The 24,283-nt window shown below is 41.3% G+C and overlaps 2 protein-coding genes across 3 annotated transcripts in view; both read right to left on the bottom strand.

Annotated features, from left to right (window-relative positions):
* LOC127696630 (guanylate-binding protein 6-like) overlaps positions 1 to 24,283 on the bottom strand; it is a 208,950-nt gene that overhangs the window by 89,228 nt on the left and 95,439 nt on the right. The window lies entirely within an intron of this gene.
* Positions 4,770 to 24,283, bottom strand: part of LOC127696623 (ATP-binding cassette sub-family G member 3) — a 48,477-nt gene continuing 28,963 nt past the window's right edge. Inside the window, exons 12-17 of one of the 2 annotated variants that reach the window (XM_052199459.1) lie at positions 21,581 to 21,670; positions 19,970 to 20,094; positions 16,491 to 16,645; positions 8,165 to 8,254; positions 7,254 to 7,339; positions 4,770 to 5,607 (exon numbers count right to left, since the gene is read on the bottom strand). In XM_052199459.1, coding sequence (XP_052055419.1) covers positions 5,418 to 5,607; positions 7,254 to 7,339; positions 8,165 to 8,254; positions 16,491 to 16,645; positions 19,970 to 20,094; positions 21,581 to 21,670 — 736 coding nt within the window. In that variant the 3' untranslated portion in view covers positions 4,770 to 5,417. The remainder of the gene's footprint in view (positions 5,608 to 7,253; positions 7,340 to 8,164; positions 8,255 to 16,490; positions 16,646 to 19,969; positions 20,095 to 21,580; positions 21,671 to 24,283) is intronic. The other variant, XM_052199460.1, reaches the window with a different exon arrangement.

Below are 24,283 nucleotides of genomic sequence, written 5' to 3'. Positions count from 1 at the left end.
TCTTATTTTTGAAATGTTATAAACAAAAGCAGGCATAGTGACACATTCCTGTAACACATGTCCTAGGGAGCTGAGGTAGAGAGCACACGGACGCAAGGATAGCCTGGCTACCTATGCCAACCTTGTCTGAAACAATGCAAGAATAATATGACAAACAAAAGAGTGCATTTGCTTTCTAACAGAAATTTCCACAACTACTAATAAAGTAGAAAAGCCACTCTGCACTGTTTCTCGGTAGCTAATGTAAAAACTTCACATAGCCTCTATAGTCAGTGTCTTCTGGTCACTGGTGTTTGTTTCAGGAAGGACACAGCAATGTCTTTCTATACTTGGGATTACAGTGGGGACATTATTGGAAGACATCTCTAGAGGTTGGTCCTTCCTCTGGAAGGAAAAGCAATTACAAATTTGAAGGTCAAGACAAACACAACCATAACACAGATCATCTCACTCACAGATGGTTTTAAACTGGGCTGCCACAGGTAGACTCCTTCCCGATGAACAGTGGTGTGACTGCTAGGAGATGGAAGGTCAGTTTTCTTCAGGAGAGTGGTCCTTGTGGTGACTACCCAGGGGAGGATTTTATACCCATGAGTGTATGGGCAGTACAGCTGGACTCCATGGGTTATTCAGAAAGGAGAGGAAAGAGGAAGGGAGACTATGGAGGGATAAAGGAGAGAGGGAGAAAGAAGGCAGAAGAAGTTGCAGCTAGGTGGGAACTCTGAGGGGAATCCTGTTGAAAGACAGCAGTGGAGGCTGAGGGAGGCTGACTGTGATTAAAATCTATCCATCTTATGTATGAAATTCTCAAATTCACAAAGAATAAACATTTTAAAAGGCTTTTGTTAAAGTTACCTTTCATTGGAGTCCAAATACACACAAAGAAAGGAGAGGCCCAGCAGTGGACTGACTGTATATGCATGAGGTCCTGAGTTCAAATCCCAGAACCCAGGGAAAAGTCTGAAGGGGGAGGCAGGAGGGTCCCTGGGGCTTGCTGGCCAGCATTCTGCCTGAGTAAGAAAGGTTCAGTTCTTTCCTCAGGTTCAGCGAGGGAGCGAAGGAAACACCATTGTTTGCCCCACAGTATGCATAGGACTCCAGACACACAGACACACATGCACCTACATACAAAAAGTATAGAAAAATCTAATAGCTTGAGGTATATTTACAATGTGACACATTTGAAATTGTGAAATTCAGAGTTTAACAGAACATTTGCAGAACTTCAGAAGGGAGAGTATGAATACATACCTATAATCTCAAGACTCATAACCTGGGGCCAAGGCTTCCAAGTTGAAGGACAGCCTGTGCTTCATAGGCTACTAAGTAAGACTGACGCTGCCCTCTACTTGGAATCTAGAACATAGGCTCATATTGTTCATAAGCTTTATTGTTTTATGTTGTCACTGTATATATTTTTCTGTTTCCCTTTCATTAAATTCTACCCTGTTCTTACTCATTCACTTCTGTTGCTGTTTGGTTTGGCATGTTCTTGTGTTCTCAAGGCAATGAGGTGTATCATTAAACATTACTTTAAAACAGAGAAGGAAAGGTATAGGAAGACAAGTGAGACTCAGAGTGTAGACTAAATGTCATGTCAGCAACACCTAACCACATCTCTATTGGATACCATGCAATAAATTCCAAGACAAAATAAGGACATTTTTCATAATGTCTATATTTCCTCATAATTTGGAGCATTAAACTCAACTCCAACCTAGTAGTGTATTATCTCACTCCTTGTACTTAACAGCTATGAGCAAAAATAACATCTCATTTTATTAAATAGTCATTATTATAAAAAATGAATGAAAATCTACTGCATTCTCAGTGATATTTTCTACTTATAGCAGTGAGGAGTGGAAGGGAATAGTAACAGGCAGGGAACTCTTGAAACACATGCACACACACACACACACACACACACTCATGGGTAGAGTTTCTGGAGCTTGTCTTCCACTTCCTGCACTGACTTTGAGGAGAAAAGCTGTCAAAGTGATCACTTCATTTCTCTACTCTGTGGAACTGGACTCTGGAAGTGATTGACAGGGTCAGGACAGCAGAAGGCCACAGAGTCAGGACCTGACACACAGTGACCACCTCTGTTCCTTCTGAGTTCATGAATGAGTCTCTTGGAAGGGTCTGTTTCAGTATGGCTCTCCTAGGATTTGGCTCTCACACCAGGTCTAACCATTACCCCAAGAAAACAGACCAGGACAAGTAAGAAGAAACAGAACTCAGTCAGTGAAGGCTCTGCTGCACATGCATGTAAACCTACCCAGCACTAGCACAGGTGGGTCAGGCAGCCATACTGTAACTATAATACTGGGATGGTGGAGATAGGCAGACTGCCGGAACTCACTGGCCTATCATCCTGGACAATCACGGAACACAAGCCAAGAGAGACACTTGGTCTCACAAATAACTATATTGTCTTAGTTTTGGGTTTTACCATTGTGAAGAGTCACTATGTCGCTTCACATTAAGAAGACAATACTTTAAGAGAACAATATTTAATTGGGGATGGCTTACAGATTCACAGGTTCAGTCCATTATCAATTAGCAGGAGCATGGCAGAGGCCAGGCAGGCATGGTTCTGGAGGAGTTGATATTTCTACATCTTGATCTGAAGTCTACTAGTAGAAATCTGGCTCTTCTGCATAGGGCAGAGCTTCAAAGCCCACCCCCACATTGATGCACTTGCCCCCAACAAGGCCACATCTCCTAATAGTGCTACTGCCTATTAGGCAAACAACCATGACAATCTTCCTAAAATTTCTACATACATAGAATTTTTGGACCGTGAAGCCCAATGTAGTGGTATCCGGGTTTAACTCCAGTACCTTGGGAGGCAGTCAGGAAAACATGGATTTCAGGCAAGTGTGCCCTGAGGGAATAAGATCCTATCCCAGTCAATTAAGAAAAGACAAACTGACTGAGAAATGGGTGGGAATAAGGCCTAGATAGAGAATATACTTAGGCGGCAGGAATGAGCTAAGATATCTCTGTTTCATAGCCCAAAACCTGGGTCCCTAGGAAGTAGAGAATAGGACTGGGGGTGGGTGGTTTCAGTGGGCAGGCAGCAACAGGACTGAGGTAGGTCTAGATACACAGAAATGGAGAGGAGGAAGGAGGAGGAAGGTTCCCTAGCTGAATACTAGCCTACTGTGGCAGCTGTGAGTCCCTGCTAGATAGAGATCCTGTGGTCAACAGAGTCACAAAAGACTGGAGAGGGGCTAGAAGGAATGACTGAACAGGGCAACAGGAATAACTATGGGGAAACTGAGTCTGTACCAAGAGCCAAGCTGGATATTTTGTTACATTATTCATCAATGTTTAAGATGTTTTAAAACATTCCTATTACTGATGAGTACTTTCCTTTAATGGGAAAAGATTGCCTGGAGAAGTTATGACAGTAAATTGTAGAAACACAAGGGGCACACCTGTGAAGGTGGAGATACAGCAGTTATTAAACAATAGCCTGTAATCTCTAGTGCTACACAGTATCTTGGGAACTAGCAGATCTGGGAGTGGGCAATTGTTCCAAGAGACTGTTTGTTCAGATAATAATGTACAAGACAAAGCCCAAACATCTTTATCCCTGCAATGTCCCTCAGGAGAGCCTCTTGCCAAAGTCTATACCACTGAGTTAATGCTGGAGGTGACGTGACTTTTCACATCCAGAGTTTATCCTGAAATGTCACAAGAGCCATTTCATATCGCAAGAACCCTGTCTTTTTATTGTAACTAAGCCAAAGACCCCCCTGTTGAGACTCCTGACCCATTACATCACCACAGAGAAGTATCCCTCTGTATTGGTTAGTTTTATGACAACTTGACACAAGCTAGGGTCATCAGAGAGGAAGGAACCTCAAATAAGAAGATGCCTTCATAAAATAGCTGTAGGGCATTTCCTTAACTAGTGATTGATGGAGGAGGTCCCAGCTCATGGTGGTGGTGCTATCCCTGGGCTGTGGTCCTGAGTTCTGTTAGAAAGCAGGATGAGAAGGCCTGGTGAAGCAAGCCAGCATGCAGCACCCTCTATGGCCTCATCACCAGATGCTGCCACCAGGTTCCTGCCCTGCAGTAGAAGCTGTTCTGACTTACTTATGTGATGAGCACCAATGCAGAAATATAGTATGAGTAAACCCTTTCCTCCTCAACCTGCTTTTTGGTCGTGATCTTTTGTTGCAGCAATGGAAACTTTGAGACACTCTCCATAAATCTTACCTACATAATGAGCTGAACAAGGATGTTTTTATAGTCACTCATTATGTATGGGGTTTTGTTTGTTTGTTTTTATTTTGAGATATTGTCTTCTGAAGCCCAGGTTACCCTCAAACATAGTGTCTGCTGAGAATGACCGTAAACCTAATCTTCCCACCACAATTCATGGATTCATTATCTATTACATGTGGAGGATAATAGTTTATGTTCACACTGTAAAGATGAAGAAACTGATACCAATGACTGTAAGATTTTCCAGGACAAATTCTCCTTTTCCGGGTGAATTTTTTTTGATTAATTATCTTTCATGATTATTATGAATGAGATGAACTAGCATGCACTACTTAATAACACTAGTTTGGGGCTTGGACTCTATAATTTAGTTTGTTGTTATTTTGTTATTTTTTTAAGAAAAATCATTGCTGATTTATAGTATGACAGATACCAAATACCAAAAAAAAAAAAAAAAAAACTACATTAGATACTTTCCATAAAAAGTTTCTGATGCATATTTATAATTTTTATTTTTAAAAACATACAATTCCATATATAATGCATTTCAGCCATGCCCCCTCCATCCCACCCCTCTCATCTCCCTTACACTCCCTTTACAGTCTCCTCTTTACAAGTCTCTTTCTCACCTTCACATCTTTGGGTTTGTCTTGTGACACAGAGTTTCAACAGGGCCGTCCTTGGGACCCAGGGTTTCAGACTTTCCACTGTAGTCCTGAGGGCTCAAATATGAGTATACATGTGAAATCAATGACTGCCTCTCTCCCATAATCTGCCAGTAGCCAATAGTTGAACAGAACAGGGGATGGGCCCATTGAGTTCCCTTCTGTTCCTTCTGGTGCTGGTGCGGGATCCAGTCTTGTGCAGGTAGCTGGAGAGTTAGGACACAGACCATGGTTGTTGCCATGGCTGTGCATGACCACAATATTGCATTTCCAATCCTTCTTCTCATATTCTAGCTCCTGCCCTCTTTCTACTCCTAGTCCACAATGTTCTGATCTATAGAGGACATGCTATAGGTGTCTGGTTTGTGGTTAAGTACTTGGGTGTCCCTTGCCTTGAACTGTGAGCAGCTGTGAGTCTCTGAATTCACCACAGTTCACGGTAGCGAGACCCTCTCTGTGGCATTTGTCCATGAGTATAATTATAAACATTTAGAAGGCAGTTTGGAATCACATCTATTTAAACAACTGTAGAAAATTCCTCCCACAGGAAGTAAGAACTTCTAATATCTTAACCTGTAATAACTGCACATAGGTAATTGTTAAGAGGATAATCATTATACAAGCCAATGCCAGGTGATTCTCCCAGAAGCCCCACGATGAGAGATCAATGCCCTGGATCATCAAGAATTCTTCACCAGTACATCTGTAATTCAACACACACAAAGGTAATGTCAAAATTTATTCAGCGTATTTACTGTTGCTTCCTTTAAAAACTCATAATCTCAACACATCATTAAGAATTTCTCCCTTTTATTTAAATGACAATAGTCATGATGTGCTTACAGTTTTGTTATATATTATGCCAATAAACTGAAACTATTTGAGTCAGGTACCTTAGTTAATTTCAAAAACCATACAGAAAAGTGTAGTTAAAGGCATACAGAATGAAGACCTAATAACTGTGGCAAGTTTACACAGTCATATGATGGTCCAACTCTGTAGACTTCATGGTGTCAATCCTTTCCAAATCTACGATGCTGCTCTCTTCAACAGCCAAAAGCAAGTATCAAGTACTGTTACTCCTGAAGTAGAAAACCCCAGCATCCTAATGGCATAGTCATTTCAAGGAGAGCTAAGCTCTGTCTGCATTTTGCTGACCCAAAAGACAGTCAGGCACAAAAAGAGAAGCATGGAATTCTAGACCAGGGACCAGAGGAGACCAAGAGTTTCAAAGAAGAGTCAGTGAATTCTTGTCTGATCCTGTACTAAGACTGAAGTGACAACCACAGCTTCTTAGCTACAGGACATCCCCAATAGCACAGGTGACAGACTGAGCCTGTGGTAGCAGTGGAAGCACAGCAGCATGCAATGGGCCTGACACACGTTAGGCCAGGAGCTGCTGCTAAGACTTCTGTGCACAGCTACAAGAGCTGCCTGTGTCTCTCCATCCCTGTGACCCAACATTCCTTTGTATCTTGTAGGATTTAGCAGTTAACAAATCTGCCAGAAACTGGTCAGGAAGTTGTATTAGAAAGAAGCCAGGACAGACCGGTGGGGTTGGAAGGGGTGGGGGGGTAGAAGATGTGAGAAATAAGATCTCTCTCCACACAGGTTTTCTTATCAGCAATTCAGAACACAAATTTGAATTGTCATTATTTATTATTTTTGAATATTTCTGAAAGATAAGAGAATATTCTTCTGTCATTTTTACATCAAAATCAAATCAGAAAATGAAAGTATTCTAACTTTAAAACAAAAGAGTTTAATTTTATCAGAAATCTCTGTTTGTATTTTAATAATATTAGACAAAAAAGATTTTTCTCAACATGCTGAAATATTTGTTTCTTTCATTGCAGGGCATATTCTCTGATAGGACATTTTACACACATACACACACACACACACACACACACACACACACAGCCTTTATTTCTTGAAGCCTTTCAAAGTGTGAGGCAGAGGAAATTCCCTGAATTCTGGCAGGTAAAGCTCAAGCTTGCTTCCCTGACATTATCAGGGTCAGCTCATAGGTCCCATACCCTATACATTTAGAAAATATATTGTGCTAACTTATCAAAGCAGCTTATGTCAAACTCATATGTTCTGAAACAAGCAACTCAAATCCACAATCAAAACACCAAAACTCTTTTCCACAATGACCCAAATAACCCTTTCTGAACATTATCTACACCACAAAGAAGTAGAGTCAAAACTCATCCATATGTCATCTGGTACACAGGGATTCACTCCGGGGAACAGGCAAAGGACAGACTATTAACCCTGGAAGGGCAGGTGCCTCTAAGTCTACTAGCATTCTATGCTCCATTATGACATTGAACTCAAACTTACATTACATAGTTATGGCATCTACTGACTTCTTCTGTGTTGTGTTCTGGACAGAAGTTTTGTCCCAGGAATTCATTGTGCAGCAAAGCCTATAATAAAATCAAGAACAGGGAAAGGCCAATAGTTTCATATTTCCATGTTTCCAAAGAATAAACACAGCTATAACTTCAAATTCAGTTTTTACCTCTATTTGCAAAATATTTTTTAAAAAAACAAAAAAAAAACCCTACCAAGTTCACAGACTGTTCAACACACCAGTGTCCCTGCCTGGACTCCCCCAGAATCTGGAGGCTTAAGATTGAAATAATGATGTTCCCCATTGACTAAAATGTGAAATCTCTAACTAAATTAACCCACATAATCCTCCTTCATTGCACTCCAATTTTGCAACCCCATAAAACCTATAATTACAACAATACTACTGAATTATACTAACAATATTTTCTTGCTTCTTTTCATCAAAACCAGCTGTAATTGTCGGAGGAAAAATATATTAAGATACACTCCACTGCAGAGAAAGTTCGTGAAGTCAGTATGGTTGTATTACATAGTTTCTGTTTCTGTTAATTTCCTGATATGAACTATATGTTGTAGCCTCTGATCCTGTCATCAATTCCTCATTGCTCAGAAACACTGATTTGTTAATATTTCATCCTATCATCTACCTTTCCTCTTAGCTCTGAGCTTTCTCTCACACTTCAATTCTCTCAAATAACACACGCCAGTGGAAAGGCACAGGCGACTTACTGACTTTAGGCTAAGTAAAACTAACAGGACATTGTTCATCTTTTCCTCCTGTAAGGACATTCCTGGGCAGGAGCTAGTTAGAGATTATAGCTGACAAAAGGACCCAGATAGGATACATTTTAGTTACTACAATCAGAAAACCCAAGTACATTGACAGGACATCTTACCCTAAATCCATAATGAGGGATGCTAAAGTACTGAATCCATGAAAGCTTAGGCAAGAAGCTTCCAGAATATAGTGATAGACCTGAAAAAAACTACAAAGAGCAGAACCACAAGTTAGTGCCAGTCCGGTGACTAAGAATCTAGACAAGCTCCTCCCTCTTCAAGACCCCCTACATCCTACTGACCACTTCTGCTCTTGTCTTTCAGACCAGATCTTTCAAAACACTCTTTCAGTTAACTCTAAACCAAAGTCTTCACTCTTGGCAAAGCCAGGGTTCTTTGTGGTTTTTAAAAGAAGGACCTGTCACCGCACTCTGCAGAAGATGGTATGCAGTCTGCACACATCCTTTAAGCTTTAAATACATCTATTCTACATAGTTACAATCATTCCAGATTCCTTATTATATCTCATTTATGTAGCTACACAGTTTATATTGTGTAATTCAGGGAGTGGCAATATTCAGAACAGAAACATTATTGGTTTCATATATGGTTAATATATGATTGGTTGAATCTCTGACAATATGACAGGCCAAGTGTAGTTACTATTCGAATAAAACTAGTGCCATTTAGGTTCACATACTGAAAGAATGCTTTCCTGGCTCATTTTATGTCAACTTGGCACAAACTAAATTCACTGGAATGGAGGGAACCTGAATTAAGAAAATGCCTCTATAAAATCACCTGTAGTTGAGTCAGTGGAACTTTTTTATTAGTGATTCATAGGGCAGGACCCAGCCCATTAGGGAGGTGGTTCCATCCCTAGGCTGTGCTTCTGTTTTCTATAAGAAAGTAGGGTGAGCAAGCCATAGGGAGCAATCCCATGAGCAGCACCCGCCATTGCCTCCACATCAGCGCCTGCCTCCATGTTCCTGCCAAGCATGAGTGTCTGCCCTGACCTCCTCTGCTGATGAACAAGTAGAAGAATACGCTCAATAAACCCTTTCTTCTCTAAGATATTTGGGGCATAATTGTTTCCACACAGTAGTAGACACCTTCACTAGGATAAACACTGAACATCATATATCCACTTCTACTTCCAAGGATCAATAACACTTGTTATTTATAAGAGTGTTGACTCTCTCTCTATTCATGACTAGGAGTATTTTGGGATTTAATTAAAATACAGCCTTAAGACAATTTCAAGCCTAGAACTGATAAACTACACAGTATTGATGAAGAACAGCAGAAAAGGTGCCCAACCCGCCATTTTATAAAGCTAACATCAGATTCATAATGAGTTTCCAGAAAGGATTGATGGGGATGAGCAGGACACAGTTCACATAATACTTGCCCCGTCTCATCTTAAGTGTCCTAGAATAGTCAAAGCAATGACAGTGTGTGTGCCTCCAGATTTGACATGAACAGATGCTTATGCATAAAATACAACATTCAGCTTCAGAACTGGCTTTTAAGGTCACATATAGACAATTTACACAATACACAATTTATGAAGTCTTAGTAACTTTCCGGTTGCTGTTATAAAACCCCATGACAACACACATAAAAGTCAGAGGCTTTTCTAAATACAAATTATAAACATAATGGGAAAGAAACAAGGGAAAGATTTTCATTCACAATAACTTCAAAAATGGGAAAGTGGGGTAAATATCTTGGAATAAATCCAACCAAGAGAAATATTTCTACAATAAAAACTTTAAAGAAACAGAAAATAAAGAAACTGAAGAAGAAACTAAAAGACAGAAAGACCTCCTATACTTATATTCCATAGGATAAATATTGTGAAATATATATCCTACCAAAAGTAAGCATCAGATTCAATGCAGTCACCATCAAAATCCCAACATAAATCAGAGAAATTGAAAAAAAACTCTCAATTTCACATGGAAATACAAGACTCAGATTAGCCAAAACAATCCTGAGTAACAACAGCAAAACTGCTGGAAATATTGCCACCCATTGGAGGGATCACCATTCACTGAAGGGATCACCATTCACTGAAGGAATAATCACCCACGGGAGGTATCACCACCCACTGAAGGGATCACCACCCACTGAAGGGATCACCACCCACTGGAGGGATCACCACCCACTGGAGGAATCACCACCCACTGGAGGGACCACCACCCACTGGAGGAATCACCACCCACTAGCGGGATCACCACCCACTGGAGGAATTACCACCCATTGGAGGGTTAACCACTCACTGCAGGGTTTACCACCCATTGGAGGGTTAACCACTCACTGCAGGGTTCACCACCCACTGGAGGGATCACCACCCACTGGAGGGGTAACCACTCACTGCAGGGATCACCACCCACTGAAGGGATCACCACCCACTGGAGGGATCACCACCCACTGGAAGGATTACAACCGTTTGGTGAGAGAATCCATCACCATCTTATATGAGGAATAATTCATCTTCTCAACTGATAGGGTTTCTAGAGGCTTGTCTGGACATCTGGGAACAAGAGCAGCAACTTTGGCAAGCTTTGTCACCCCATGTTTCCTCTTATAAAGAGACTACATTCCGTTTGCTCTGTAGGATTAGTGTCCCATTCAAATCAAAGGATACATGGGCCCAGATATTTCCTTCCTCAAAGCTTAGCAAGCACTCCTTGGATGCATACACTGTATAGTGACATCATCCACCCAAATATTCAGTTCTCTACATCAATTTTTATAAGCGCCTCTATCAAAAGTGAAAACAATGTGAACTCTAGCAACACTGTGTCCTTTAGGGAATGAGGTGGTGTTATGAAGCGTTTGAGAATTAACTTTAATGGCTGTCTGCAGGATCCAAAGGGGGAAACTTGGGACACATGAATTTATACCAAGAAATCTTTCTGTTTTTTTTTTAAATAAGTCTAAAACTAGATACTCATAATGGATCTCTTAGTAGAAAAGCTGCTTTTGTTCTATTGACAAATTTTTATCATCATTTTTAAAAATCATAAACAAGATTTTTAAATTATTAAGGTTTTTACCTTAATAATTTAAGGTAAAATCGAGGCCATCCATTTCCCTGAGCACTGTTCTGGGTTATGTGTTCCCCTCCATAACTTTCTGAACGGTGGTTTCAGTTCACATCTCAGGAAAGGGTCCCTCCCAGGTCAGTTTCACTTGTTTCTGTTTGTTCTGTTTATTGGTGTTTTGTTCCCAAGGAGGAAATGATTGGCTGGCAATGTTTACCAGAGGAGTCTGGGTGAAACTGTAACCTAAGAGGAGCATTGGGGAGGAGAGATCCAGGACATCATTTATGAGAAACCAATTGTAGTTTTCCTGGGGGAGGCCTGTAGATCTGCTGAGATGCAGGAGGCCATGTAACTAACATTCATCTGGAGAGAGGACCCCTCTACTCGAGAGCTATTTTACCCTTAATTAAATCTGTTTAGTCATGAGTTACTCTAAGACCCTTCATCCTACTAGTAGCAGCAGTGGAGAGAAGGGTGGAGGCCTGTGTCCATCCAAGGAGGCGGCACATCCTATCAGGACACAGTTATGCTTGTCTGTTGATTTGTTCCCTTGATATCTGTGAAAGTCCATCTGGATACCTCCATAGAATTTCAGTTCAGATCTCACATGTGTTTGTAATTGTCTCCAACCCTCCTTTTCTGTTTTCGCAAGTTACAAATCATTAACAGGAACATTTGGCAAACACCTGCGTAGACTCTTACCCAAGTCGGACTTGTGTAGATTCTTACCTAAGTTTGTTTTCTATTGCTGTAAAAAAGCCATCATGAGCAAAAGTACATGGGAAAGGGGGTTTATTTAGCTGACAACCCTGACCATATTCTATCATTAACAGCAGCTAAGACAGAAACTCACAGGAGGAAGGAACCTGGAGGCAGGAGCTGAAGCAGAGACCATGAAGGATGCTGATCACTGGCAAACACCCAGGACTTCCTCAGTCTACTTTTTTATACAACACAAGATGACCTTCCCAGAATGGTACTGTCCACAGTGGGCTGGGCCGTCCCACATCAATTAATCGAGAAACTACCTTCAAAGGTTTGTCTATAAGTGAATCTGGTGGAATCATTTTCTCAATGCAGGTACTGAGGCTTGTTCTCTCTCTCTCTCTCTCTCTCTCTCTCTCTCTCTCTCTCTCTCTCTCTCTCTCTCTCTCTCTCTCTCTCTCTCATTTATGTATCCCTGGTTGTTCAGAACTTACTCTGAAAACTTGGGCAAGCCCCACAACCTTTTGACAATGCTCCCTCTTCAAAATGACCAAGAGCTTGGTTTAAGTTGACAAAAGAACCAACCAGCAACCCCCACACACATTTGTAACCCCTATATTGCATCACTCATAGCTTGGGGTCCCCAGTGGATCTATTGTAAGATGTAGGCTGGTTAGAGTTTGGTCCATGGCCTCTCTGAAACAGACATTTACCAGAGGGGTCTCATTGTCCTGCATCCTGTCTGACCTAAGAAGACAATCACCAAAATACTGCATGTCCTGTCTGATCAACATTGTTTTCTTGGCTGTAGCTTTCAAGATTTGTTGAAAATAGAACAGATTTCCCAGCCTTGTCACTTTAACTCTGTGCACCATGTAGCTAAATCTCACACAGTTTAAAATGAATTTGGTTTTATCTTGTCAAGTAGTTAAGTCACAAGTAACCATGTTGATTACATGTAATTTTGTTTTGTATCTGTGATAATTGAAATTGGTTGTGTAAAGCTTTAGAAGTCAGTTTTTATAACTGTTACCATGGGTTGGTAACACTTATATCAACTCTGTTGATCTAAGTAAAGGTTTGTCATCAATGTACTTACCATTCACTTACAAATTGAAAATACCCTGTCTATCATCTCTAAGGTTTATTGCTTACATATCGTAATAACAAACTTGTTTGGTAGAAACCTACATCAAATTTTTTCTTTCTGTTCTAGAAATATTTAGTTTAATCTTCATACATAAATTGTTCTTTATTAAAAATCTATCTTTACCACTTCCTCCTCTTCCTTTCTTCTTCTTCTTTTTATTGGTTTGTTTTTCATTCTTTTGACACAGAGTCTCTCTGTTTAGCCTGCTGCCCTGAATCCATTCTATAGACTAGGCTGCTCCTCAGACTCACAAAGATTGACCTGCCTCTGCTTCCCAAGTGCCGTGATTAAAGGCATGTTCCAACATAAAAGAATCATTTTTACATTCTTATTACATTTTGTAAACTGACTTTAAAAAAAAGTCCATGGGACATGGGTGTTTGACTGTCTACACTATACATTTAAAAAGCAACTATTTATTTATCATCAGTATACAGAAGAGTAAAACACAATCATTGAAACCAATAACAATATGGTATTTTAAAGTTTGTCTTTGTTGTTGCTGTTGAAATCTACAGCTGAGTTTCACTATCTCAGTAAGAACCCTGTCAGCTTCAGCAGGGTGTCCATATTTGTTCACATCTGAAACATGTTAGGGGTGGAGTGGAAACATAAAGGTTCTTTGGAAAGTCAGTTGTGTTGGAAAGTGTTTTGCTGGGGCAAGCACATGAGGGAGCGTTTTCCTCAAGTGGACACAGGTGAAGGACTAAGGCACACTCGTGAAGGAATGATTTGTTAAAGGGGGGTTACAGCACAGAGGATATTCTGCTAAAGCAAGCAAGTGAAGGACATGTGATGAAGGATGCTTTGCTGACGACATGTGCATATTGGTCTGCCTTAAATGAGTAGTTGAGCTGCATTTGTCAGGACTCCACAGAGAGAAACACACCAAAAAACTTGTGGTGGTGTGCTCCCAACAGGAGCACCCAAGTATGTTACAGGCTTTTAGCTCTAAGAACCAAAATGCCAAGGCTCCTTTATAGACACTTGTTGATTGGCAGGCCAGCAGGCTAGGTAGAGTACTGTGAGTACAAGTCCTGATGTAATTAATGGGAAGAATGTTTCATTACTTTGTCTTTGTCTCCTGTGTGTGGTGACTTAACATTTTGATTGGGTGATGTAAATTATGAGCAGTGATCCAAAAGTGCTGAAATCTGGGGGAGGGGGTTCCAAGAGTCATCTGGTGAAATTGGAAGTACGCTCAAGGACAGTGACCATTCCCCCTGCCTCTTTTCTGCTTCTCTTTCCCTTGGGTGAAAAGGATGCACATGGGGGACAGTGGACAGACTACTACAATGGCAGTAACCAAACACTCACTGTCTGATTGCATTATGGCCTGTTCTACAAGATACAAAATCTGTGACACTTTGGCTAGTGAGGTCATAATTATCAGGGGAGACTCTGCTATTATTCTTCTAAATGGATATGGTATTAAACTGACTTCTAATGAGTTACCCATAGATTAGTACATCTCAGACAGTAATTCAGAGAAGCTTATTTTTGCAGCTGATGGTGATAGAGATCCACAACCTCAGTAGATGGTGACTGACAGAGACCCACAACTTCAGTAGATGGTGATTGACAGAGACCCACAACAGTCAATAGATGGTGGTTGACAGAGACACACAACTTCAGTGATGGTGACTGTCAGAGACCCACAACTTCAGTAGATGGTGATTGACAGAGACCCACAATGTCAGTAGATGGTGATTGACAGAGACACACAACTTCAGTGATGGTGACTGTCAGCGATCCATAGCATCAGAAGATGGTAATTGACAGAGACCCCAAACCTCAGTAGATGGTGATTGACAAAGACCAATAACATTAGAGAGAAGAGACTGCAAAGGATCCAGCCCTGAACAAAGTCTGTATTACACCTCTCCCTGCAAGGCTTAAGGATCGTGATGAAACAGGTTAGAAAAATTTGTAAAAGCCAGAAGCAGTGGGTAACTACAGTGAAGCGGTGTCACCCAGTCACAATTTTACAGTGACAGATATGAATGTAAAACAGTGCGACAACATGAGAAACACTTGAACAAGATTAAGTCATACACATGTCAGCATGGAGGAGAGAGGTGGACCTGAAGTCCCACCCTTAGCTGAGGTGCTATTGGCAGCTGCTGGGAATGTGGCACCAGTTTTCTTTAAGGATGGAGCCTCTGAAAGCCAGCCTTTGCTCCAGGATATGACCCTATACACAGGCACAGGCAAACAGTCTAAGACATCCAGTGTGCTTATAAAAAGTGAAGCAAAACCTGAGGTAGGATGGGAGGACTAGTAAGTGAAACACAACAGGTAGCAGCTACTTCTCAGATGCTCAGATAGTGCCATGGCCAAGGTAACTTGTAGAAGGGAGAGTTTGTTCAGCCTTCAGGTTCCAGAGTGATGAGTCCATCTTGGCAAGGGGCATGGCAGCAGGCATCAGGCAGCAGGCATGGATGTGGGATCAGGAAGCTGGATGCTCACAGGTTCACATGAATTCACAAAGCAGGGAGGGCACAGCAAGTGGGGAGGACCACAACCACTTAGTATCTGCCCCCAGAGACATGCTTTCCCCATCACATCTCTACCTCACACAGCAATTATGAACTGAGTGACCCCTAAGGCTCAGGGACATTTCTCATTCAATTTGGTTTGGAGAAAATAGGGGTAGACTTGATCAAAACATCTTATAGGCATTTATATAGTTCAAAAAAATTAACTGAAAACATTTGTTGAAGATTTGCATTCCTGGATGGCCATATGCATATGACTATATAAATAGGAAATATAAACAAAACTGACCACTTTCTCAAAGCCATGCATCTCCCATTGCTAAGCCACAGAATGCTCTTGCACCAGAAGAAATGATGTAAATAGCAGCACACTTAATAGTTCTATTCACCTGATCTGCTTGGTGGGAAAGTGTTGAATCTGGTTCTGTTTATCCATTGATTCATATACATTAAGTGTATAACTTATGGGTGTGTAAGACTGAGTAACCGATTTTTACAAAGATAAGCATAAGTGTGCTAACACAGGAGACTAACTTAGTACTAAGGACTCTAGAATCTCCCACCATTTCTAATGCTTTTCATAACACAAGGGAGCCCTGAGATAAGAGTCCTCCTGACAAACACATTCTCATGACTTTTGCTTTCTCATTAGAGACTAGTGAGTAAACCAATTCATTTCTGCTGTGGCTAAAATGGCAGCAAATCTCTTACACCAGTATGAAAGCAAGGCAGCAAAATGGTCCCATTGTGAGGGAATCAGCCAACCACAGCACTTTCCTGAACTCCAATTTATTATGGTTTCTAATATGATTCTGAGAAATGTCTTTTAAGAACCCACTAGAAATGGTCTGTTAATTACAACCTAGTACTGACATTAGAGCAATAGTCACAAAAGAGGAAGGAAGACAGTGCCTTTTCTACTACACACCATAATAAGCTTTTAGCATATGGCCTCATGTCCCAAGTACTGACCTATCGAGTAGGTTACATGCCAAGACGGAAGAGAGGAATTTTTTTTCTCTTAGAAAACCACACTCACCAGCATGAACACAAAGTAGATGGTCACGAGCAGTGTCGGAACAGCCACTGCATTCTCCCCGGCTCCTATGGACAATGGCAGGGAACTGGCAGAATAAGCCAGCATCATGACAGTATATATCATAATGAAGAAACAGTTCATACTCGTTTTTACTCCTTAGAGAAAAAAAATGAATTAATCCAGCTACCTAAGTCAAGAGAATTGTGTATTTTTCAAATAATACTTTAAGAATCACAGGGACTGGAAACTGTTTCAAAGCCACCCAACTACTCTGGATCTCCTGTTTCCTTATTTCCTTCCATGTGACCACACACAGCTGTTAGACAGGGTCTTTTTATTATTCTATTTTAAAATATGTATATATGTGTGTCTGTGTGAAAGTATGCCACATGTGTGCAGTTTCCCTATGGAGGCCAGAAGAGAGCATCAGATCTTCTACAGCCACAGTTTCAAGCACATGAAAGCTAACCAATGTTGGGAACCAAACATACAGTCCTGGAAAAGCAGCAAGTGCTCTCAACTGGTGAGCCGTCTCCCCAGCCCCAACACACCCAGCCCCATCATACCCAGCCCCATCATATGGCTTCTTGTTTAGACCTGTCAGAAAAATACCTTTCCATATAACACGTGTTTTCATTTATACATAATTAAGAACAACTTATGAGATCCTGACGTGAAGAGCTACAAGCAATACAACCGGCCAAAATTCTATGCCTTCTCTCACCGGAGACTCACCAAGAGAAACCGCCCCTGTCCGCCTTCCCCTGTGTTTATTATAATTGCATTACTAAGGAAATTGAGATCAGGATTGTGCTGGTTAGTTTTTACCAATCTATTACAAGCTAGGGCTGTATGGGAAGAGGAAACCTCAGTGAAGAAATGCCTCTGGCCTTTATCCCAAGTACTTGAGAGGCTGAGGCAGGTAGATCTCTGTGTGTTCAAGGCCACCCTGATCTGCAAAGAGAGTTCAGACAGCCAGGGTTTGTTATATTGAGAAACCATATGTTGAAAGGAAAACAAAAAACAAAAAAGAGAAAGAGAAGAAAGGAGAGGAGAAAAGAAAGGAAGGGAAGGGAAGGGAAGGGAAGGGAAGGGAAGGGAAGGGAAGGGAAGGGAAGGGAAGGGAAAGAAAATGCTTCTGATGATTGGGAAGAGTTAGATTGTGGATGACGCCATCCTGGGCAGGTGGCCCTGGGTTTCATAAGAAACTACATTGGGTCTCCAGTTTCATCATTTTCTTCCAGGTGACCACACAGAGTTGTTATACGTGGTTTTTCATTCTCGTTTAAAATATGGTGTGCTCCTGTCTTTAGGAATAAGCCAGTTGGTAGGAAGCAATATTCCATGGCCTCAGCTTCAGCTCCTGCCTCCAGGTTCCTGCTTGATTTCCTACCCTGACTTCCCTTCTTGTAAGTTGTCTAAGGCAACGATTTAAACAACCTTGCAGCTAGTAGTTTTAATACCTAGAGGATGGGAGGTCATCTCAAACTTTATTTTTCCCTAGGAAATCATGCAACAGCTATGGAGAAAGGCAGTGAGTTTTATAAGCTGATTCATAAGCTTTATGGAGCTGATGCATAAGTCGTACATGGTCTTGTGTTTTTAACTCCACCCCTAATTGTTTAGAAATTATTCTTATTATTATCATTATTGTGAATGTAGGTGCATATGTATCATGGTGTGTTTTGTGCATGTTTCACGGTGTTCATGTGCCATGGTGTACATACAGGACTGTGTGCATGTGTAATGGTGTGCATGTGTCATGGTGTGAATGTGTGATGCTGTGCATGTGTCAAGGGTGTGCATACGGCATGCTGTGCATGTGCAATTGTGTGAGTGTGTCATGGTGTGCATGTTTCATCGTGCAAATGGGTCATGGTGTGCATGTCATTATTCTCATGTATCATGGTGTACATGTGTCATGGTGTACATGTGTTGTGGTGTGCATGTTTCATTGTGTGCATGTGTCATGGTGCACATGTGGCATGGTGTGCATGTGGCATGGTATGCATGTGGCATGATGTGCAAGTGGCATGGTGTGCATGTGGCATGGTGTACATGTGTCATGGTGTACATGTGTTGTGGTGTGCATGTTTCATTGTGTGCATGTGTCATGGTGCACATGTGGCATGGTGTGCATGTGTCATGGTGTACATGTGTCATGGTGTACATGTGTTGTGGTGTACATGTTTCATTGTGTGCATGTGGCATGATGCGCATGTGGCATGGTGTGCATGTGGCATGATATATATGTGGCATGGTTTTCATGGGTCATGGTGTTCATGTGGTATGGTATACATGTGTTATGATATATATGTGTCATGGTGTACATGTATCTCGGAGAAGAACAACTTTCTGGAGTGATTCTCTCTTCTTTTTTGGATTCTGGGAATCAAATTTAGGTTGTCAGGTTTGCAGGACAAGAACATTTACCCATAAGCCAGCCCATGACCTAAAGGACTCATTCTAGATAATAAATCTCTTGTTAAATGAATTCTAAGCTTTATCTGTACTCATTTTGGAACAATGCATGTGTACATTGAAATTTTGGAAACTCTAGAGAGTCTAGGATGAAATCTAACCATAAAATACAAAAAATCTACATAAAATACAAAAAAATATTATTTCTTTTCAACACACCCCAGATTCAGTGTCCTCTCTCTTTGTAAGCTGGTACCATAAGACACTGTACACATTTAGAGTTTTTACATACATACATACATATGCCATATTATCCACTTTTCAATATTTCACTTACATAAGGGCACTTATACAAAAACACAAAGAAAATGCATGGCTCATCTAGAGACATGTCTCAGTGACTCAGAGCATGTGCTGTTCTTGAAGAAGCCCTGGATTCACTTGTCCACACCCACGTGGTTGCTCACATTCTACTGTAACTCTAGTTCTAGGGATCTGGCATCTTCTTCTGGCCTCCCAGGCACTGGGTTCAGTTAGTACACACAGACACACACACACACACACACAGAGAGAGAGAGAGAGAGAGAGAGAGAGAGGAGGGAAAGTCACACAAATAAAATAAAAATAAATCTTTTAAAATACATATGGAAGCCGGGCGGTGGTGGCACACGCCTTTAATCCCAGCACTTGGGAGGCAGAGGCAGGCAGATTTCTGAGTTCGAGGCCAGCCTGGTCTACAGAGTGAGTTCCAGGATAGCCAGGGCTACACAGAGAAACCCTGTCTCTAAAAACAAAACAAACAAAAAAGAGATATCTAATAATAAATGTTCTTGTACCATTAGCTCTGCCTCAGGCTTGAAAACTATTTCTACATTCTTCATAAACAGCTTTTGGAGTTCTTTTTAAAGGAAGTTTGGAGGTGGCTGTACTCACATCAGTCACCTGTTTTAGATCACACACAGTAGAGACATACTTTTCTACTTTAAGGCTTGTCACAGTTGTACAAACCAAAACATGCTCCCAAGACTAAAGACACATTCTCTGGTTTTGTTACTTACCGGCTATGACATATGTTATAAGTGTAAATATAATACTTGGCAACAGCCTCCTGGGTATTAGCTCAGCCAGCAATTTCCCGAAGAAATAGGATGACACTGTGTAGTATCCACTGCTATGCTCATGTCTACAGAAACAAAAGGCTTCATTACACATCCTTAGGTTAGCCCAGCAAGCACAGGTGGGATGCTGGCTACCCTGACTGCTGACACCACAGGGAGCTATGAGGACAGTGTCCCTGTGCTCCCGGCTGACTCCCATACACCTCCCCATCTTAGAACCAGCATTCCTAGGCCACCATCCTTATGGCATCCTCACTGTGATCCCATCAGAGAAATCCCCTGTTTGGCCCACTAGGCCACAGAACAGCCCTGCAGGGAAACCGTCCAATGTCCCCACTCTCCTCAGAGACTCTGCTCCTCTGAGCCTTGATCTCTGAGGTACCTAAGCCCTCAGTACCTCAACTTAGACAGTGGTCATGGAGACTCCTGTTATCCCCTTCTTATGAAGAAGGTGACACTGGTCCTCTGAGGTCACCCTGCAGCCACTACCTGTTCCTCTTCTGTATCTCTCATTTTTGGAAAGACTTCTTCAATAATCTCACTTTACAACCACAAATCCTTACCAGCTGCTATACCTAGTCCTTCTCCTTCCTGACACCTATCCTTAAGCCATTCTATAATCCAAGTTGTTCCCCTGCCAGTATCTTCATTGGATCTCTGATTTGATTTGATTTGGTTTGATTTGATTTGATTTGATTTGATTTGATTTGATTTGATTTGATTTGATTTGATTTTTGAGAAAGGACCACTAGTGCAGCCTGGCCTCAAACTTCATACATAGCAAAACTGACCATTCTCCTACCCCACCCACAAGTGCTATCATTACATGAATATCTCCCTGCTGAAGTTTATGTGGTGCTGTGAACCTACCCCAGGGCTTCATACTTGCTAAGCAAGCACTCTACCAACTGAGCTATGCCCTCGGCTCCTCTCTAATGATTCTGTCCTCGGCATTCACTTGTAGGCAAATCTTTCCCAACTTTGAAACCATGAAACCTAAGCATAGGACACCAGGGAAGTCTTCCTCCACATTTGAAAAGCTCAAGAGATCAGATAGCTATTCCCTATAGACCGCCTCTCTGGCTCTTTCCAGCCCTTCATCAAAGGGGGCTGCACACCCTCACTATTGTGCAGCTTTACCTCTCTGATTCCAATTTGCTACTTAACCCACTACACTTAAGCTCTATCAAAGCCCTGACATCATTTTAGGGGTTCATGAATGAACTATGACTTTCAACCCCCTACTGCTGCTTTGTCTACAACACCGAGACATGGTGACCACACCCCAACTTTGAAACATCCACTGAGCTGCAGATATCTTTGCTCTTGAATTCCCACACATTTCTTCAGTTAATATTGGTAATTTCTATACATACTTCAAAACACCTGATGCACATGACAAACATAAAATTTCATAATTTATTAATTTTTTCAACTAAAACAAACAAGGAAAAATACTGGTAACTCATGAGATAAAGCTCTAGGTCCAACTATGAATGTAATGGCTTTGATCATCAGCTGCTGATACCTGGTGCAGCAGGGGCTACTTACAGAAAGCGAACCCTGTCAATCACAAAGAGCTCCCCTGCAGACACACTTGTGATACACTGGAAGACCGTGAGCAGGTAAAGCAGGCCGGCTCTGTTGGGAGAGAATGGAGGAAAACCAAACAGCAAATTTAACATTAGGACGACTTCCTTCCAATATAGCTTACTCTGTAGATTAAATGACATTGAACAGACATTTCTTTTAGACAGACAGATAGATGACTGATATCAATAGATAGATGATAGATAGATAGATAGATAGATGATAGATGGATAGATAGATAGATGATTGACAGAGATGATAAACAGATGATTGAGATAGATGATAGTTGATTGAGATAGATATAGATGATTGAGATAGATAGAAGAATGAGATGATGAATAGATAGATAGATAGATAGATAGATGATAGATGGATAGATAGATGATTGACAGAGATGATAAATAGATGATTGAGATAGATGATAGTTGATGATTGAGATAGAAGAATGAGATGATGGATAGATAGATAGATAGATAGATAGATGATAGATGGATAGATAGATGATTGACAGAGATGATAAATAGATGGTTGAGATAGATGATAGTTGATTGAGATAGAAGAATGAGATGATGGATAGATAGATAGATAGATAGATAGATAGATAGATAGATAGATGATAGATGGATAGATAGATGATTGACAGAGATGATAAATAGATGATTGAGATAGATGATAGATAGATGATTGAGATAGATAGATGATTGAGATGATAAATAGATAGATAGATGCGATAGAAAGAAAGAAAAAAGAAAGAAAAAGAGAAAGAGAGAAAAAGAAAGAAAGCAAGAAAGAAAATCGATGGATAGATAAATAGATAGATAGACAGATAGACAGACAGACCGATAGATGATAGATAGATAGGTAGATAGCCTGGGGAGATGACATCACAGTAAAGAATACCTACAAAAGACTCAGGCTTGGTTGTCAGCACCCCGGTGGTACATCATAACAATCTGTCATTAGACTTGCAGAGAATCCTGTGCCACCTAGTTGTATGTTAATTTGACTCAAGCTAGAATTATCTGAGAGAAGAGAACTTCACCTGAGAAAATGCCTCCAAAAGTTACAGTTGTAGGCAAGTCTGTAGAGCATTTTCCTGGTTGGTCATTAATATAGGAGAACCTAGTCCATTGTGTTTGGTGGCTGGTTTCTATAGAACCCTGGGCTTTGGTCCTGGGTTCTATAGAAAAGCAGGCTGAGCAAGCCATGGAGAACACGTCAGTGAATAGCACCTTCCATGATCTCTGCATCAGCTCCTGCTTCCAGGTTGCCAACCCTGTGTGAAAGATTCTCTTGACTTAATTCAGTGATGGACTACCATGTGGAAATAAAAGGTGATCAAACCCTTTCCTCCCCAACTTGGCTTTAGGTCATTGTGTTTCAATGCAGTAATAACAACCCTAGCTAAGACAGGATCTGATGCCTTCATCTGATCATCACAGGCACCAAGACACACACATGGTACACAGAGATATATGCAAGCAAACACTCATACATGTAAAAATTAAATATTTTTTAAAAGATAGAAAGGAAAAATGTAGAAGTGTTCTGATTTTTAAAAAAAACCTTCAGAAAGTGTGAATTCCATGAGGAATTTACCCACTCTGTTTCTACAACAGTTATCTATGGATTGGTGTGTGTCCTCTAAAAATTCAACAATTTGAAAATGGTCCCTAATATACTGATCTTAGAGTGTGTCTTTGGGGAGTTAATTAGCTTTAGATGAAATGATGAGAGTGGAGCCCCACGGTGTGGCCTGTGTCCTCATAGGGGAAGACTCAGCAATGTAAACTCTGCCGTGAGGGGCCCCGAGAGAAGGGGCCCAGACAGGAAGCGCCCATGACAGAACGCTCCCCTTAGACTCTCACACTGCAGTGTGGAGACACATCTACTTTTAAATCCACTGAGCCTGCAATAGTTAGTTATGGCAACCCAACCCACCACTTCAGTTTAACTAACAAAATTGGCTAAGGATCATTCTTAATGCAGAGATAAAGAATGATAAATGAAACTCCCAGGGGTTTTCACATGCAGTTAGGCACCTTGCTTTCACAGATGAGTAAGAATGATAAAAAAATGAAGCAGTGAGTGGAATCCCCCTCAACAGCTTGCCACAGACATCACCACAGAGTCACCCTTCAAGATGATGATTCCGAAAGTGGGACAACTACATCCTGAAGAGTTTCAAAGTCTCCAAAGAGTGGAAATAAATGAATTCGGGCATGCATATTTATGAAGAAATAATTCGTGTTCATGCGATACAAGACGGTAAGCAGGAGGAAGGGGATAAAAGCCCCTGCAGTCCTGTGTCTCCTGGTCAGGCTCCTCTAAGACACATGGCATGTCTGGGGTCCCTAACATCCTGGCACACATGACAGTCAGGGGTCAGGGGCTCTCCTTATATAGGTACATAGTGGACAGCTATCCAGATCAGATGAGGAGATCTTACTGGAGACAAGTTTCCTCCTATGTAAAGAATCCCATTCTTTTTACCACCTACCAAAGGCCAGATTAACCTAAAATGTCGAAAAAGAAAGAGTGGGACTGACACTCGGCGAAGAGCAGGAAGCCTGGCCTCCAGGTCTCCCAGAACTTGGGAGGCAGAGGCAGGAAGACTGCTACAGACTGAGGATATCCTGGGCTATAGGTCAATTCTGGGCCAGT

Source organism: Apodemus sylvaticus, chromosome 11 (genome assembly GCF_947179515.1).
Source record: "Apodemus sylvaticus chromosome 11, mApoSyl1.1, whole genome shotgun sequence".
In the NCBI taxonomy this organism is placed as follows: domain Eukaryota; kingdom Metazoa; phylum Chordata; class Mammalia; order Rodentia; family Muridae; genus Apodemus; species Apodemus sylvaticus.
This window is presented reverse-complemented; position numbering and strand designations above follow the sequence as displayed.